This window comes from Phytophthora parasitica (genome assembly GCF_000247585.1).
Source record: "Phytophthora parasitica INRA-310 unplaced genomic scaffold supercont2.35, whole genome shotgun sequence".
In the NCBI taxonomy this organism is placed as follows: Eukaryota; Oomycota; class Peronosporomycetes; order Peronosporales; family Peronosporaceae; genus Phytophthora; species Phytophthora nicotianae.
In genome coordinates, this window is record NW_008649021.1 from 526815 (window position 1) to 542298 (window position 15484).

At 47.3% G+C, this 15484-nt stretch overlaps 7 protein-coding genes across 7 annotated transcripts; 5 read left to right on the forward strand and 2 right to left on the reverse strand.

Moving 5' to 3' along the window:
* Window positions 1–994: 994 nt before the first annotated feature.
* Window positions 995–1459, forward strand: PPTG_23334 (hypothetical protein; the record flags this gene model as incomplete). Its single annotated transcript, XM_008909927.1, has 3 exons — window positions 995–1074; window positions 1160–1223; window positions 1271–1459. The coding sequence occupies 3 exons, from the start codon at window positions 995–997 to the stop codon at window positions 1457–1459; spliced, it is 333 nt and encodes a 110-aa protein (XP_008908175.1).
* Window positions 1460–1867: 408 nt separating this feature from the next.
* Window positions 1868–2651, reverse strand: PPTG_23335 (hypothetical protein; the record flags this gene model as incomplete). Its single annotated transcript, XM_008909928.1, has 2 exons — window positions 1868–1972; window positions 2640–2651. 2 exons carry the CDS (start codon window positions 2649–2651, stop codon window positions 1868–1870), a joined length of 117 nt encoding a protein of 38 aa, XP_008908176.1.
* Window positions 2652–2692: 41 nt separating this feature from the next.
* PPTG_23336 (hypothetical protein) lies at window positions 2693–5542 on the reverse strand (the record flags this gene model as incomplete). The annotated part of the gene is made up of 10 exons (XM_008909929.1): window positions 2693–2789; window positions 2849–3008; window positions 3077–3477; window positions 3545–3817; window positions 3884–3966; window positions 4150–4328; window positions 4389–4833; window positions 4906–5101; window positions 5163–5328; window positions 5470–5542. The coding sequence occupies 10 exons, from the start codon at window positions 5540–5542 to the stop codon at window positions 2693–2695; spliced, it is 2073 nt and encodes a 690-aa protein (XP_008908177.1).
* Window positions 5543–6290: 748 nt separating this feature from the next.
* On the forward strand, window positions 6291–7503 carry PPTG_12737 (hypothetical protein; the record flags this gene model as incomplete). Its single annotated transcript, XM_008909930.1, has 4 exons — window positions 6291–6437; window positions 6505–6550; window positions 6609–6698; window positions 6776–7503. The coding sequence occupies 4 exons, from the start codon at window positions 6291–6293 to the stop codon at window positions 7501–7503; spliced, it is 1011 nt and encodes a 336-aa protein (XP_008908178.1).
* Window positions 7504–7925: 422 nt separating this feature from the next.
* Window positions 7926–9046, forward strand: PPTG_12738 (hypothetical protein; the record flags this gene model as incomplete). The annotated part of the gene is made up of 3 exons (XM_008909931.1): window positions 7926–8093; window positions 8156–8291; window positions 8349–9046. The coding sequence occupies 3 exons, from the start codon at window positions 7926–7928 to the stop codon at window positions 9044–9046; spliced, it is 1002 nt and encodes a 333-aa protein (XP_008908179.1).
* Window positions 9047–10411: 1365 nt separating this feature from the next.
* Window positions 10412–11634, forward strand: PPTG_23337 (hypothetical protein). Its single transcript, XM_008909932.1, has 2 exons — window positions 10412–10794; window positions 10878–11634. The coding sequence occupies exons 1-2, from the start codon at window positions 10786–10788 to the stop codon at window positions 11301–11303; spliced, it is 435 nt and encodes a 144-aa protein (XP_008908180.1). The 5' UTR covers window positions 10412–10785; the 3' UTR covers window positions 11304–11634.
* A 1153-nt stretch (window positions 11635–12787) lies between these two features.
* PPTG_23338 (hypothetical protein) lies at window positions 12788–13752 on the forward strand (the record flags this gene model as incomplete). The annotated part of the gene is made up of 3 exons (XM_008909933.1): window positions 12788–12795; window positions 13099–13193; window positions 13706–13752. 3 exons carry the CDS (start codon window positions 12788–12790, stop codon window positions 13750–13752), a joined length of 150 nt encoding a protein of 49 aa, XP_008908181.1.
* Window positions 13753–15484: the final 1732 nt, after the last annotated feature.

The window sequence follows — 15484 nt, forward strand, 5'->3', positions numbered from 1 at the left end:
CTCTTTGCCCGTGACCTGCAGATGCTTGGCTACCCGCTCAAGGTAAGTCCACGTAGGGTCTATCGTCGAGGTCGTGCCAGCGGGGTAAAACATGTATGTAACATACAGAATGTTGTGTTTGTGTTGGTCCTGGCCAGGCAATTGGTCGGCCCCAGTGCTGAGAGCATGGGCCCCCCCCACTGAATTGCGAAAAAAAATGGCAAAGGGTTCTGGTGTAGTTTGTTTCAATTGGAGACGCATATCTTCCCGTCTTCGACCAGTAATGCGTAATTGGAATTGCAGCTTCCAGACTTTTCATCCGAAGGAGCACTTGCTGGGTCCACTTGAGCTGAGATCGCTTCCATACCGTGCTCAGTACCCATTTTACGTTGGAGATTTGTTGTCCGAGGGAGTCGAATCGCAGACTTTCATCAGCGTAGAGGCTCCAGGTGTTGTCATCAAGGATTAATTACGACCCTCATTATTAACCCCTCATTCACCGGGCACATGTTAGGAAATGCAAAACTAGAAAACATGTCGGACCCTCCTTCAAAGAAATACTTTATTAAAGTAAAGGCGTACTAAGTACGAAAACAATTGTATTTTTTATACGTACGAGTGTGCGTCTTTGACGAACAACCTCCGACACACCTCCGACATGCATTGTGCTAACAGTGAAATTTTTGTAAGGAAAATGTTATTCTTGTCGGAGGTGATGACATGCATTACTACGTAGGACGACTACGCACCCAATCAGAATTCAAAACCCATGTCATTACCATATCTATAACCAATTAACCCAAACAGAAACTGCATAAGTATGCGAAGGCATCATGATTCATGAGGTCGTTTTGCACATATAACCTCTCAAAACCTCTCAAGAATGAACTCCTGCTCAATCCGATAGTAGAAGCCTACGTATGAGATCCAACCATCTTTTGCTGTGGAGCCAGAGTATCCATAACAGAATTTGAGCGCCTATACCGACCCTCTCACCATTTCGCCCCGTCGAACCATGGTCGACCTCATAACTGCCCTTCAAACGGAGAACGCCTTCCTCCGAGAGCTTCTTGTCCAAGCTAACGGACACATCAGGTGCCTCATCACTCAACACCACGCCGAAAAAATGACGCTACTGAACGGTCTGGAAGCGAGACACTCTGATGGAGATGCACACTAGTTTGATGGAGTCACTGGCGACCACAACAACGAATCGCGTCACTAAGGCTCCTCCTGGAGAAAAGGTGCATGGTTTTGCGCTCACGATCTCCGCTTCATTGCTGGGCAACAGGACTACGTGACACGAAAGACTACGAATGTACCTGCAAACGGTGTCCTCTTCGGGTATACGGAAACGGGCAACCCGATCGACTTGCGCCAGAACTTCATGCGCGAAGCAAATGCGCGTCTAGAAGCGAGAGTTCGTCTATACCTACGCGAACATCCGGTATACAAGTCTATATCTATCCGCCAAGTCTAACCCTTGTGATGATTTTTTGCGAAGAGTAGGAAGAGGAGATCCCAGATTTTGTCTTCAGGTGCTGCCGCTCCCGTTGGATTGACCACAAATCTTTCCGCTCGAAGAGGTCACGGCATTGTTGACTGAGCTGCTGGAGGAAACAAACGCTAATTTACGCTTAGGCCAAATGTGCACGGACTTTCTAGCCACTATATCAATGTATATTCGCACACAGCGATTTCGTCTTGACGTGCAACCGTGAAATATCGACTCATGCGAGTTGATAGCGTGAAGTACTAAACTGAGCTAAAAGTCTCGAACAATTGACCTGTTAAGTTTTTGAAATACACTACGTATTCACATGCCATGTGCAAGTATCCTGTCACCATGCACACACCTGTTTATTGCGCCGTGCCCACCACCAGCATCTCATTTTCCATCCTCCGTCATCTCAATACCATCAGCGATCTCAGTCGTCTCAGCCACCTCACCTATGAGCGTCACTTCCTTCGTCATCTTCTGCTTGACCTGTTGCTGTGGGCACGTCCGTCACCTATTCCGCCGTCTTTCCCTGCTTGACCTGTCGCTGTGGTAGCATCCGCCACACTCCCTAATCTCGGTCTCCCGTCGTCTTGGTCACGTCGGCATGTTCTATACTGTCGCCTGCTTTGGGTGCTTGGCTTGTCGTTTCTTGCCCGTTGGTTTTCTATACTGGAGCCGCTTGTCCAAATTGAAAGGAACGCGTGAGCCAAATTCTCAGTCTTCATGCCAGATAGAGAAGCAGGATTTTTTTACACCGAAAGATTCATGACGCACTAGCTGACAAAGGTAAACACTAACACAATAGCAAAACAAATGAGAAAATGATACAGCAGAAAGAACAAGTAGCAAAACCTTACTCCCCTGTGTGGGCTTTGGAGCAAGATAGACACAGCCACTTTGTGTTCTTCCCCCTTTTTCCTGGTGTAGCGAGCAAACTGCAGACCTTGCAGGCCCTGTGCATTCTCTTCCGACCGGGGTCGCCAACCTCATCTTCGGTTTCTGATGGGGTATGACCTGCTAAATTCCTGTAAATCCTTGTTGGCGGTGGGAGGCAAGATGCAGGCGGACTATCTCGTTGTGGTTGCTGAACAAGAAACCAGGTAAAACGATTTGTTACACGATATCGGCGTATAGATTGATTGAGGAAGATTGAGCTTACCAAATTCACCATGTCTGACTGGGTTACAGCTAACAGCTGGGCATGTAAAGTGGTCAGGAAGGCTGAATGTGCCTTCCGAGCATTGTGTAGTGTGTTCGGTGAACGACATACGCGTTGACAACAGCCATCTCAAGCAAACCGAGGAATAGACTGCATAGTACAAAGACATTAGTGGTAATCATGTGTAGTAAGAGTGTGTGCTTACGTACGTTTTGTAGTATTTCTTAAACGTGAATGCTATTTGCACCGAGTATCGTTGCAGTCTAAGCTGGTCGTGGACATCCACCCCTCCCATTCCATGGTGATAGTCTTTGACCAGCTTAGGACATGGGACCTCTGACGGCTCGCCTTCAACCCATGTGTTGCGGCCTACAGGCATCAACACATAAATAAGTTAGTAAACAGAATATCTACAAACATTTAGCTCAGTTAAATACTAATTGAAAACTCTTGAGTGCTCGCCCCAGTTGCAAGTAGATATGCCGGTTTGATGTCCCACCAACAGCACGCAGACATTGCCGAAACTGATTTTGACCGCATAATCTTGTATGACCCGCGTGGTACATCCTTCGGTCGTTTCTTTCGCTTGTCCTTCAGCTCATTGGGAAAACCAATGCGTTGTGTCTGAATCGTGCCGACGGAATATATCTTGTTCGCCAGCAACTCCAAGGCTAATGCGACCGAGGTATAGAATCTATCGATCACTACCGTGTAGTGAGCACGACGATTCTTTGGCAAAACTTTATTCATGCAGCGGAGCACAGCTGCAGGTCCAGATTTGTCATCGATTGTTTGCGGTCCACTGAGGTGAGCTTTTTTCCCGCAATACACTTCCAACCTGCAACGTATTATTTTAGACTTAGTTGAAATTCACAAGTAATCATCTTCATCAAAGAAATCCGTACCTCAAACAGCATGATGTCCTTAGACAACAAGTAAGGAACATCTTCGTTCCCCACTTGTGCGGCTTGTCACGCATGTAAGTCCGGGTGCCATTAAATTTTGAATGTGAAGGCAGCATCCCTTCATCAAACGATAGAACAGGGCCCGACGTATAGCCTTGGATGAATGTGGTTTGAAGCGTATTGATGGTGGGCCGGATCTTCCAGGCTCGATTCTGTTTGGCCATCGGGTCTGTGTTATCTGAGAAGTGGAGATGACGCATGATCTCATCAAACCTGGTGCCAAAATCAGAACGTTCGCTGAGTGTTATCTTTATGCCGTCTATCGCTTGTGTTACGAACCGGTTTCGCGGCATCCAGGCTCCGAAAGTCCCACTTGGAATTGCTCCAACGATCGACGTGCTCCAATGAGTCGATAAACGTCGCTTTTGGGGACACAGCATACGAGCAATGAGTAGCCCAAAATCAGCTGCGAACTCATGCGGCTAGAACGGGTCCATTTTGCGCAACCGCTGTCTAATTTGCTCGAGCGTCTCCACATCTTTCTACCGTGTTCCTTGTCCTTTACAAGCAACCTGTCGATCTCGAATTTTCCTTGTACGCGTTACCACCTTTTGGCGTGCGTATCGATTGGACTCGTCCAATATCGTATGCAACAGCGCCTTTGAAAAAAAGAACCAAAACAAGTTGATTGGCGAATCAGCGAAACGAAGAACGTCTTGTGTCGGTCCCCATTCACCCTGGTACAAACCAGGATATTCATGTTGTACTGCTGTACTAGCCTGAACTATATTGGCAACAGATAAAACAGTGAACAGTGATATAGATCAACAGAAAAAATGATTACCTTGTTCCCATCCTGTCATTTCCCATTCCTTGATCTCTGTTTTGTTTTTCGCCAGAGGTAATAGCGTGTCATCATCGTTGATATCGCGGCTCGCATCAGCCATGTATGCAGCGACGGCATCATCGCTCCAGTCTGCGGTGAAGTTTAGGGATGCCAATTTACTATCCTCAAAATCCGAGCTCTCGTCTTTGGATGGACCATCAGAAATCATTATTTCGAATTCACCCTCCTCATCCTCTTGACATACGTTTACATTACCGTTTGCAGCAAGTAGAACGTCGCGTTTGCGCTTGCGTTCGGATTCGCAGATGACTTCCTCCCGATCAACGTCACCAGATTCAGATTCATCCAGAAGCGACGCGATAAGAGCTGGTAATTGAGCACTAGATGTTGGTCCCGATACGGAGGCAGAAACTAGTCTCAAATCCGTCGATGATGCGTTTGACTATTCAGAAAAGCATGCTTTACGCTGCTTTCTCGCCGGTAGTCCCGATCTCCCGCTACAACTGCCGGTCACCATGTCCGAAGACAATGATGACGGTGGTGCTGTTGCTACTGTGAGAGAAGCATCCATATTCATCTCGGTTGTATTTGGAGTCCCACTCGGTATACCACGGGAACGGCTCGAACTAAGGCTTGTCTTGCGTTTGTTGTTGACCACTGTTGGAGTTGATGTTCTCGTGATGTCGGAGGCTGAAGATACTGTGGCTGCCCTTGCAGCCGTACGTGGTGTAGACTTCTGTACAGTGTGCACTGCACGTGCTCGCGGCTTACGTTTCTAGGGTCTCAAGCGGCCCTGACGTGTGACCAGTATCTGCGGGTTTTGCGGCAGTCTCTAGAGTCATATTAAGCGTTGCAGCCTTGCGTGCCAAATGCGTACGCGGCTTGCGCTTCATAGCTGCTGCCGAGGAGCCAGAGGCTAAGGAAATTATGCCCGTTTCTGCAGTCGTGCATAGTGTAGTGCCCATTCGGGTCGAACGAGCACGCAAGTTTTGCTACTTAGTCACTGTCGACGCAGATAATGTCGTGGTACGGACATCCGGAGGTATCGTAGTTGTACCTGCTTCCATACGTGGCGTACCTGACGCAAGCGTCAGAGCCGAAATTCCACGGGCCTTGGTCGTCTTCATTGCAGGTGCGGTGGGTGCAGTCATGGGAACAGTTGATGAGGAAGCTGCAGCTACCGCTGCATTCTCACTTGAAGGAGCAACCAGCAAAGATAAACTTTGTATTTGAGGGAACCCCCCCCCCCTCTCATCCGACGAGGCCCGAACCACCGTGGACGTCATGGATACAATACTCTCACTCGAGGTGATCGAAGCAACTTCTGGTGAGCATGATGTAGCTGTCGGCAGCCTTGGACTTCCCTTCTGAAAAAGGGTGGTCGCGTCCAAACTGGAGCTTGGAATCTCCTCATTCATGGTCGAAAATATATTACTTTGTTTTCCAGACCGGAAACAAGTGGCCTGGGAACTATTGTACCAAAACCATGGTACATCCTATCTGAATTAGTTACATCGTTCTCTTCTTCCTGAGCGCTTTGGGTGCTGATCTTTTGGCTTGCTAACAGTAACATTCTGTTGTCACTCTCATGCTAATAGAATACTCACTGATCTACTCTATTATGCGCTATTAGACTCATTACCGACACTTGGTGTGTTCGACGAATGCGTTGAGCTGCCTTGTCCCCGCAATTGGTTAGGGAACAAATTGGTGTACATTCTTAGCTTAAAAAAACATGTAAAAATACGTGATGTACAGTATAATTTCTCTCGAACGAAAATTGGGAGCTTTTCGTGTTAAAAATTTAATTAACCAATCATATTTCATAAATTTAATGTCCAACCACAACTCGAGGTTTGACATGTGAGTTGACGAAACGCTGTTGAAGATCATTTCGCGATGGAGCCGGCGGTGTGGGAGCAATGGCCTCACGCCTTCATGGAGACCCCCGAGGGCATCCGCTTGCACTACGTCGACGTGGGCCCTCGCGACGCTCTTCCTGTCGTAATGGTGCACGGATGGCCTGATCTCTGGTTCGGCTGGCGGGTGCGTAAATCCCCGAAATCCGTTAGCTAAACTGTATTGAATGCAAACTGTTTTATCATCAATTCAGCACCAGATCCAAGCGCTCGGTTCCAAGTACCGACTTCTAGTGCCGGGTAAATATAGACTTAATAACAAGTTATTCTATCTTGCTGACGGTGTAGTTATCTGCAGATGTCCGTGGCTTCGGTCAGAGCTCGACTCCGGCAAATGTCGAGGCTTACGGAGCCAAGAACATCTCCAACGACCTGGCGGCACTGCTGGGTTAGTCACAACTTCAACATATTGTAAACATTAGTATGTCGCAACTGTAACTTATACATTTGTTGCTATTGGTTCAGATGAGCTCAAGATTGCCAAGGCCGTGTTTGTCGGCCACGACTGGGGCGGAAGTCACGTGTGGCGGATGTGTCTGTATCACCCCGAGAGAGTCATCGCTGTCTGCGGAGTTTGCACGCCTTATATTCCACCGAGCAAGACTTACATACCATTGGAAGTGGTTGTGAAAAAGGTGCCGCAGTTCAAGTACCAGCAGTTCTTGGCCAACACTGACGTCTCCGGTAAAGTTCTTGATGCCTCGCCGCGTCGTTTGTTAACTGCGATGTTCCGCAAACCGTCGGAAATGGGTCTCAGAGCGTCCCGAATGTCGCTCCCGAAGATGTTGATGGCCGTCGACTCGGACTTAGACCACCCTGTGTTCACCCAGTGCTCGACACTGCTATCCGAGGCTGAGCTGGACTATTACGTCAAGCAGTACTCTATCAGTAAGTTCGCCAGTGCATGCCAAACGTACGCTACCGGTAAGATCGACTTTGAGAATGAACGTGGATTGTCGAGAGTGATCAAGCATCCAGCGCTGTTTATCGGCGCTGCTAAAGATGCGGTGCTCAAGCCTGAAATGGCGAGAGGTATGGCCAAGGTTATCCCAAATCTGGAGACGAGAGTCATTAAAGATGCCGGCCACTGGGTGCTTTGGGAGCAGAAGGAAGAGGTGAACGCCATCTTGTCCGAGTGGCTGGCGAAGATTGCGACCACCGCGAGCGTGAGCAATCTCAGTGCAAAGTTGTAAGATCCTCGTCTTCACTCGCTCCAATCTTAGTGTTTGGACGAGCTAAGAAGACTGGTCAATGGATTGCATTTCTTGTCTTGAAATACGTCAGCGAATCAATTCGATTAATGGCTAACTATAAATATTGTAGGACAGATCTAGCAATTGCCGCTCCTGTCGCGAGTGCCTTAGTACGTCAGCGAATCAATGAGGTCTGAGAAGTTCACGGGTCGACTCACCGAGCTGAGCGAATTACTCCCCTTAGCCTGATGACTTGACGCGAAATTGTTGACTTTCCAGCTGTATGTATGCCCATGATCACAATCCTAAGAGCACCAAAGTCTCAATTGCCCTACTTACTGTTAATCGATCAGCAGCACTTTGACGCTGCTATCGCTCAGCTCAGTTGTCAAGTTTCCACGATCTAATCAAGTTGACTCAACATGGCGCAGCCTCGCAAGCACATGGACTCGTCCGTATGGGAACAATGGCCACACGACTTCGTGACCACGTCCGAGGGTATCAAGATTCACTACGTGGACGTTGGTCCGAGAGATGCTCCTCCAGTCGTCATGCTACATGGATGGCCCGATCTCTGGTTTGGATGGCGGGTAAGTTTTCGTGCTAGATGTTGAGTTGAATAGCTTTCTTATCTAGATGTACACTGCTGTAGTACCAAATCCAAGCGCTGTCTCCGACGTACCGCCTGATTATTCCCGATGTCCGCGGCTTCGGTCAGAGTTCGACGCCACAAGAGCTGGAAGCATACGGCACTAAGAACATCACCAGCGACGTTGCCGCCTTGCTCGGTACGTCGGGACACGTATTGATTGAGTAGTGCAGTGGCTAATGATTAATTTATACAGACGCGCTGAAGATTGACAAGGCGGTGATTCTAGGACACGACTGGGGTGGAAATGCGAGCTGGAGGATGGCTCTTTACCACCCAGACCGTGTACTCGCTGTGTGTGGTGTGTGCACGCCGTTCGTGCCACCACGGAAGCAGTATCTGTCTCTGGAGGACCTGTCCAAGGTTATGCCGCAGTTTAAGTACCAGTTGTTCTTGGCAGACGCGAAGAACTCCGGTAAGGCACTGGACGCTTCACCACGCCGCCTTGCCACTGCTATTTTCCGCCGCAAGACGGAATACGGTCCAAAAGAGAACGCCTTGCCGCTGCACGAGTTACTCAAGGTCGTCAACACCGATGTGGACCATGTGGTCTTCAAGGAACGCACGGAAATGCTGTCTGAGGATGAACTGCAGTACTATATCGACCAGTACTCGCAGAGTAAGTTCACGAGCGCCAACTGGGTGTACGCGACCAAGAAAATCGATTTCGAGACGGAGAAGGACCTCCCGGGAACGATCGAACATCCTGCACTGTTCATCGGCGCAGCAGACGACCCTGTGCTCAAGCCGGAGATGGCCAAGGAAATGCCGAAGGTGATTCCGAATCTCCAGATGGAGCTGGTCGAGGACGCCGGACATTGGGTGCTGTTTGAGCAGCCTGAAGCTGTCAACACTATTCTGTCGGAGTGGCTGGCCAAGGTCACTAGCCCATGAGGTAGCAATTACTTGAAGTGCTTTACATGTACTTAGTATTAAACTTTGAAATGCTCCCTAGCAACTTCATTCATTTGTCCGATTGATGTGGAAATCAACGACAGGTTGAATTGTGAACTCTCGTATTTCTTTGTTTGTAGACGCTCCAATACACTTATTTTGCATCAAGTAAATACCGAATCGAAGTAGAATCGTGGATCACGATTCGTGATGAACTAGATTCGTTGTGCAATGATGAGTCTAGGAGATATACTTGGGAAGGGATGGACTGATAAAGATATCGTTTTCGAATTGAACCACGATCCGTATTGATGTTCCCATTAAATCTCTAAGTTGAGTAGTGTGTTAGATGCAAGTATTGCGAGAGATCGTTCGATTTTATCATTCGAGTTGTATGAAAAACAGATCCATCCTCAAGTACCAAATATTTATTCGTTAAATCAAAAGATATTTTCAAATCGATCGAGGAAGTCATAGCCACATTGCATTATCTTCAAGGTAGTCATGCAATGTGTCTATGATTTCCTCGATCGTTTTAGTAGTTATGAATAGGTAGTACCTTGCTCGTACCACCGCACGACACATACATGTATCAAGAAACCAGAGGTCATTCAGCTCAATATTAAATTGAATTGCAATGGCAGTAATAAGACTTTAAATATGAACTCACCCAATAATATGTGTAATAATGACCATTATTAATACATTATAATTACTTATTTACTTAATTTCTTGTAATTGTTTTAAGTAATAAATGAAAAAAAGTCAACAGTCGAATACCGACGGAAATTTTTTGGTGACGGACATGGCGTTGTGGAGTCACTTGTACCCATTGTTCTGAGTGCGTCCACGTACACGACCTTTTTGGCTACAGACTTATGTTGTAGAATAGAGTGAACCCACTGTTTGCTTCAGCGCAAGTTGGGTTGGCCGCGTACTTTGCCTGGTAACTCACTCTACTCACGGGCATGCTCGCCCACTGTGTATCCGACATCCAGACTGCTTGTAGTGTGCATGCACCCCAGACCCACATGACAATTGTCGAAGGGTTTCAGTATCTACGTTTAGCCGGAGAGTTACTCCATCCTACATCCTGCATTTAGCTTACAGCACGAAGGCATACATAGACGACAGAGTCAGCACTATAGCAGCTGCCCCAGAACTAATCACCAATACACCAACCCACTCGTGTATTTTCTTGAAATCAGTCTATCTGATACCCTTTATTTCACACTCGTCGATCTCACTGGTTTCTGGTGGTCAAGGAAGACCTCGCAGTACGACTCGCCTTCGATCAAGATGATGGATGGCGTCCTGACACTATTCCAAAATAGTGGCAGGAAAAGGATCGTTCAAGGTTGAAGAGTCGGCGATAGTGACATCAAGGGTCTTGCGATCTGGGTCCAGTAGATCTGGATCCAGAGGGTCTTAAGTCAACATCGCGATCTCGGCCGGCATTGGGGCGGCGAGGCGATCTCGGAACGCAAAGGTGACCAAGGCCTAGAGGACATGGAGTAGAAGTCTAGGCTACGAAGAGTAAGTGAAGCAAACTTGATGAGTGTTCAAGGTGACGGGAAGAGATAGCGTCAGCAGCATATGGCCGGCTGGTAGTCGTGATGATAGAGATTTAGGATGGGACCTCCAGGCTAACACATTATCAGAACCGAATTTGCATTGGAGAGAACTAGTGCCTTCCCTGCGGCGAAGAAGAGCAACAACAAGCCGCTTGCAGCGTTAGGATGTCTACGGTTAGTGCACTAATGTTGGTTATTAATATCTGGTTAACATAAGTACCGGATCTAACCACCTAGAGATCTACCCTCATGCTCAGCTCCCAGATCACCAGATATTTACTACGCGGACGGGCGCATTCTTGAAGCATCACTACGTCAAGATCCCGCTATATGAAGCGGCAAGTACGTGTAAAGGAAGCCCTACAAGGCAACGCACCCAAACCAAGACAATCCTACGGCCGGATCCAGATCAAGCCCGCCAGATTAATCGCTTAGGACTTGGACTTCTACGTCAGCAAAGGGACGAGCTTCCGCTCTGCTCCACAAGTCTTGCCAAGGTATTCAAGCCTTCACACATTGCACTTTTGAGTAGTTACCGGAACACCAAGATCTTACCCATACTACCGGGTACACAAGATGAGGAAGTTCAACACAAGATCACGGCTCATCGGGGGACTGCTCTGTTAGTCGGTAGTCTGGACCAGGTGGGGAGAGGGAACCAGCGATCTTGCGGATTTCGCTGATCCAGCTACACCACACACATTGGGCCTGGTGGCAGTGTTTCCTCGACCAGCATACGTGCCACGGCGCTGCTCTTTTCTTGCCATGGTGCCGGATTTTGGATCTGGCTAGTGGAGTTGGTACTGGGCGGATAAATGCACTCGCCGCCATCACCACTTAGTCTGTGGGATTCGTCGTCTCCGTAGCATGGCCACATTATGAAATATCCGCGGTCGAGATAGGCGCACCCTCGCTGTTCTAGCTGTCGCACTATTAGTAGCATCCATAGCGACTGATGTAGTGAAGCTGGGCGAATTAATTTAACTTTGATCATCAACCGACCATTATTCTCCAGTTGTGGCAGCTTCCGGTGCCTCTACGGAGAAATCCTCGCTTGCAACAGGTTGTTGGACTGTAGGTTCCACTTTCGCAGTGGCGTTGACACTATTATCGCCGTTCTGGTGCTTACTGTGGAAGTTATCCGCTGATAACGACAAGACGGACTAGCTAGATTAATTAGTCAAACAATAAAAAAAATTCTATTGAGTAATGTACCCTGGCATATCTGACTGTTCTCGTCGGCATCTTCTGGAACGGTGTCGTCTTCTGGGGGTAATGAGAATGATTGAAGCAGTTTGTGCAGTTACAGACTGTAAACATCTGTTCTAGAAAGCAGTATAGTTATATATATCCTCGTTTGCAAAGTGCACTTTAGATCCTGAAAACTTGTCCTGTGCTCGTCAGCCTTCCAGTATTCCACCGTGTGATAGGAGCAATTTCGCGGCAAGTACGGACGCAGACCGCGGATAAACGAATAGGTCAATCTAAATATGCAATGCACCGATATCCTCAATTGCCTATTGTGTACCAAGGAGATTGTTTGATTGTCGTCGGCATCTCTACCTGTAAATCACTGTCTTCGCGGTGACTAGGAGCGGGGCAATGATCTCCATATTAGAACTCGCTCTGGTCGCCACCTTTCTCGCTAACATACCTCTGCTGGCCTTCTCCTCGCGTTGACGTCGATGCTTTCGAAACGCAGACTCAACCGCTTCGCAAAGGGGACCGGTGATAGCCTTATTGAGAGCGCTGGTCCGATCACGGGGTGTCAAACATTCTAGGAACCAGGCTATAGGAGTGTTGGTTGCACCACAGATCATACCTCGTCTTGAAACTGTGCCAGAATCTGTCGGTGATGTCCCTCATCTTCATGCCTAGTGGAATTGGCTCTCCAGAGTCTACCATTATAGAGGATTCCACATGGATGTAGTGGTCAATTCACAGGGTGACAGTTAGGTGAAAATCGCGCGGGTTCCCAGCACAAAGAAACTCAAGTGATGCTCTATGGTGTAACCGTCACATAGGAATCCATAAGGAATCACCTTAGTGCTGAGACCAGGCATCGTCGGGTTGTGGATGCGAGGCTTCGCGGCAGGGCGAAAAACGGATTTCTATCTGGCTCGCGATCATCACTAAAAAAATTTAGACAACAGCGAGCTACCGCAAAATGACGCAGTAAGTTGCGACCAGATGGAGGAAAGATGTACAAAATTGGAATGGCGTGCTGAAGCCCATCCCGTACGCCGAGCTCAAGCACAATATCGACCAAACATGTTCGCGGTGAGATGGCAAATAGCAAATTCATTGGTTACAAAGGATTACCTGAGGGTGGTGGGGCAAGGAACGAGAAGGTTCTAAAGCCTGCCGAACGGTATCACCCACCACCACCAAACTAGTTACAACTGCAACAGGCCTCTGGAATTTTGTATCACATACCTTGTATGTTCTCGAAGGATAATGATATTACGGATTTACTAGGGATCACCGTGGTTTCATGAAAGTCGAGCTGTCTGGCCCAGACTACATTGCCGTCTACGTTGACGACCTGTTAATTATCGCCCGTATCTCGGCTCGTATAGTACGAATTACATCTGCTCCGAAATAACCCTTTCAGGTGCCAGATTTAGGGGATATGAAGTATCCACTTGGCTAGTCGATTGAGCACTACTGCTCCAACAGGACAATATCTTTAGTCACCACGAAAAGTTTTGCAACAGAACAAATTGGAGTGATTACACCAACTCATGTCACACCTGCTAGTGATTCCATATGACCCTGATATACACGTATCTACAAAGTATCCCGTATAGCGAAGCTGTGGACAACATTATATACCTTTAAATGACCAATCGCCCAGATTTGACATATTTTGTTTGAGAGATTAGTCAAAGCTTGGGAAAGTATAGCCAGTTCCTTCATTTACGATGTCAACTGGGGTACGGAAATCTACACGGAATCCATACTTTATCCAAACTAAGAACCAATGGATTTTGCGCTCGGATTTTACTTTGCCACCTTCTTGGACCTTTTCTTCTGATAAAAGCCTCTTCAATGCTGTGCACCTTGCTGATACGCAATGGATCAGACCTTGGTGCCAAAGCGACCAGTGGAAGTGTCGCCCCTAACCCGTAGCCCAAATCGATGTCGAGTGTCACCACAGATCGAGAAATAAAGAATAAACAGAATCTCAAAGCAGAGATGGCTGAGAAACTTTAAACCATTGTCCAATTACGGTTTCCTATCAAATTTAATAATAGTTGAATATAAATTAACAGAAAGTATACGGCAGGTGGAGGGAGGGTGTCAAAACTGCAATCAGCATACCAATCTTGTAATTAAGTCAAAAATCTATCACGACATGCCCCAGCTGGTAATACCTTCGTAGTTTCATAACTTGTAGAATTGGTGATTATGGTGATGCCGCAGCCACAGATGTTAGCTCTGGTCAAATGCAATCACTTCGGTTTCTACTGCTTCTGGAAGACCCTGTCCGCTTTCAAGACCCCCTTCTTTCCCCTCACTTTCTCGTCACTACGCCCCCAGTAACAGATTCTAACGTTTCCTTCCCCAGTATCACCAAACTTTAATCCTCACATTTCAATGTAAATCTTGCTAAATAATCATATGAACCTGAATTTTCTTTAGAACATCATGATGAAACAATCTGTAATAATCAGTACAAACTAAGTCACAGCTTCTGTCTGTGCTTTGTCCGATGTTTGGTGCCGTGCTTGGTATGAAGACAGGTAGGGGGTGAGATTTGAAACCTTTTATGTCTGCAAGACGTGTTCATTACCGTACCTTTAAAGTCTCAACAAGGAATGATAAGATCCCCCAGGCTATTTATGCTGTGAAAAGGGAATCACCCCAAGTTGGACATGAGAATCGAAACTCACTTGGCGAGCTTCAGAAACCGAATCACTTTGAATCGGTAGCGATGATTAAGAACTCAGTTTCGGGGAAATGTTTATTCGTTATCTTCGGCAGTAGCGTTGGGAGGGCTGTAGACGCCATCAAGGCTGTCGTGGTAAATAAACAACAAGCAAGATCACAGTGCACGTGCTATCAGTGCTACAAGCGATGGGCAAGAATAGACATTCGAACGGCCTCAGTAAATCTCCGAAGCCCGGGATCAATTACGATTTACCTTCCTCGACCGGTCCACTCACACTTGATTTCAGTTCTTTTGATTTGTCAATCAATCTTTGGCCGCATGTCCTCCAATAATGATTTTGAAAGAATGCAGCTAAGGTCGTTGGGAATCGCTTTCGCGGCAACGTCATACTTTACCTTCGCAACCAGACACCGTGCTAGCTTGAGGGGGGGGATCTACAGTCTGGTGCAAAATTATAGCCGCATCCGAAAAGTTTAAAGATTGAGATGAAAAAGTTATTTTCGGAGTTGTTTATGGTCTTTGTTGTAACGCGTATGATGGTTTAAAGTAATATGCCGCTGGATTTTGCAGAAGAAAGTTGCATTCTTAAGATACACGAAAAAAGCTTTTTTTTGGACTGGTGCAGAATTATAGCCGCACTACCTTCAATTCAAATTAGTAGTCAATAGGGGCCCCTCGACGCAGCACTACTTGAACTATCCGTGTTGGCATGCTCTTGACAAGCGTTTGAATGTAGTCCTGAGGAATTTCTTCCCAGCATTTCAGGATACGTTGCTTCAACTCAGATGCTGTGTCAAATTGACGTCCTCCGGCGTATACTCGGCGGGCTAGCACACCCCAAACGTTCTCTATAATGTTCAAATCGGGACTTTTAGCTGGCCATACCATTGTAGACACCTCTTCTTCCCGAAGGAAGTCCTGGGTCCGGCGTGCTGAGTGAATGGAAGCATTATCATGCTGGAAAATAGG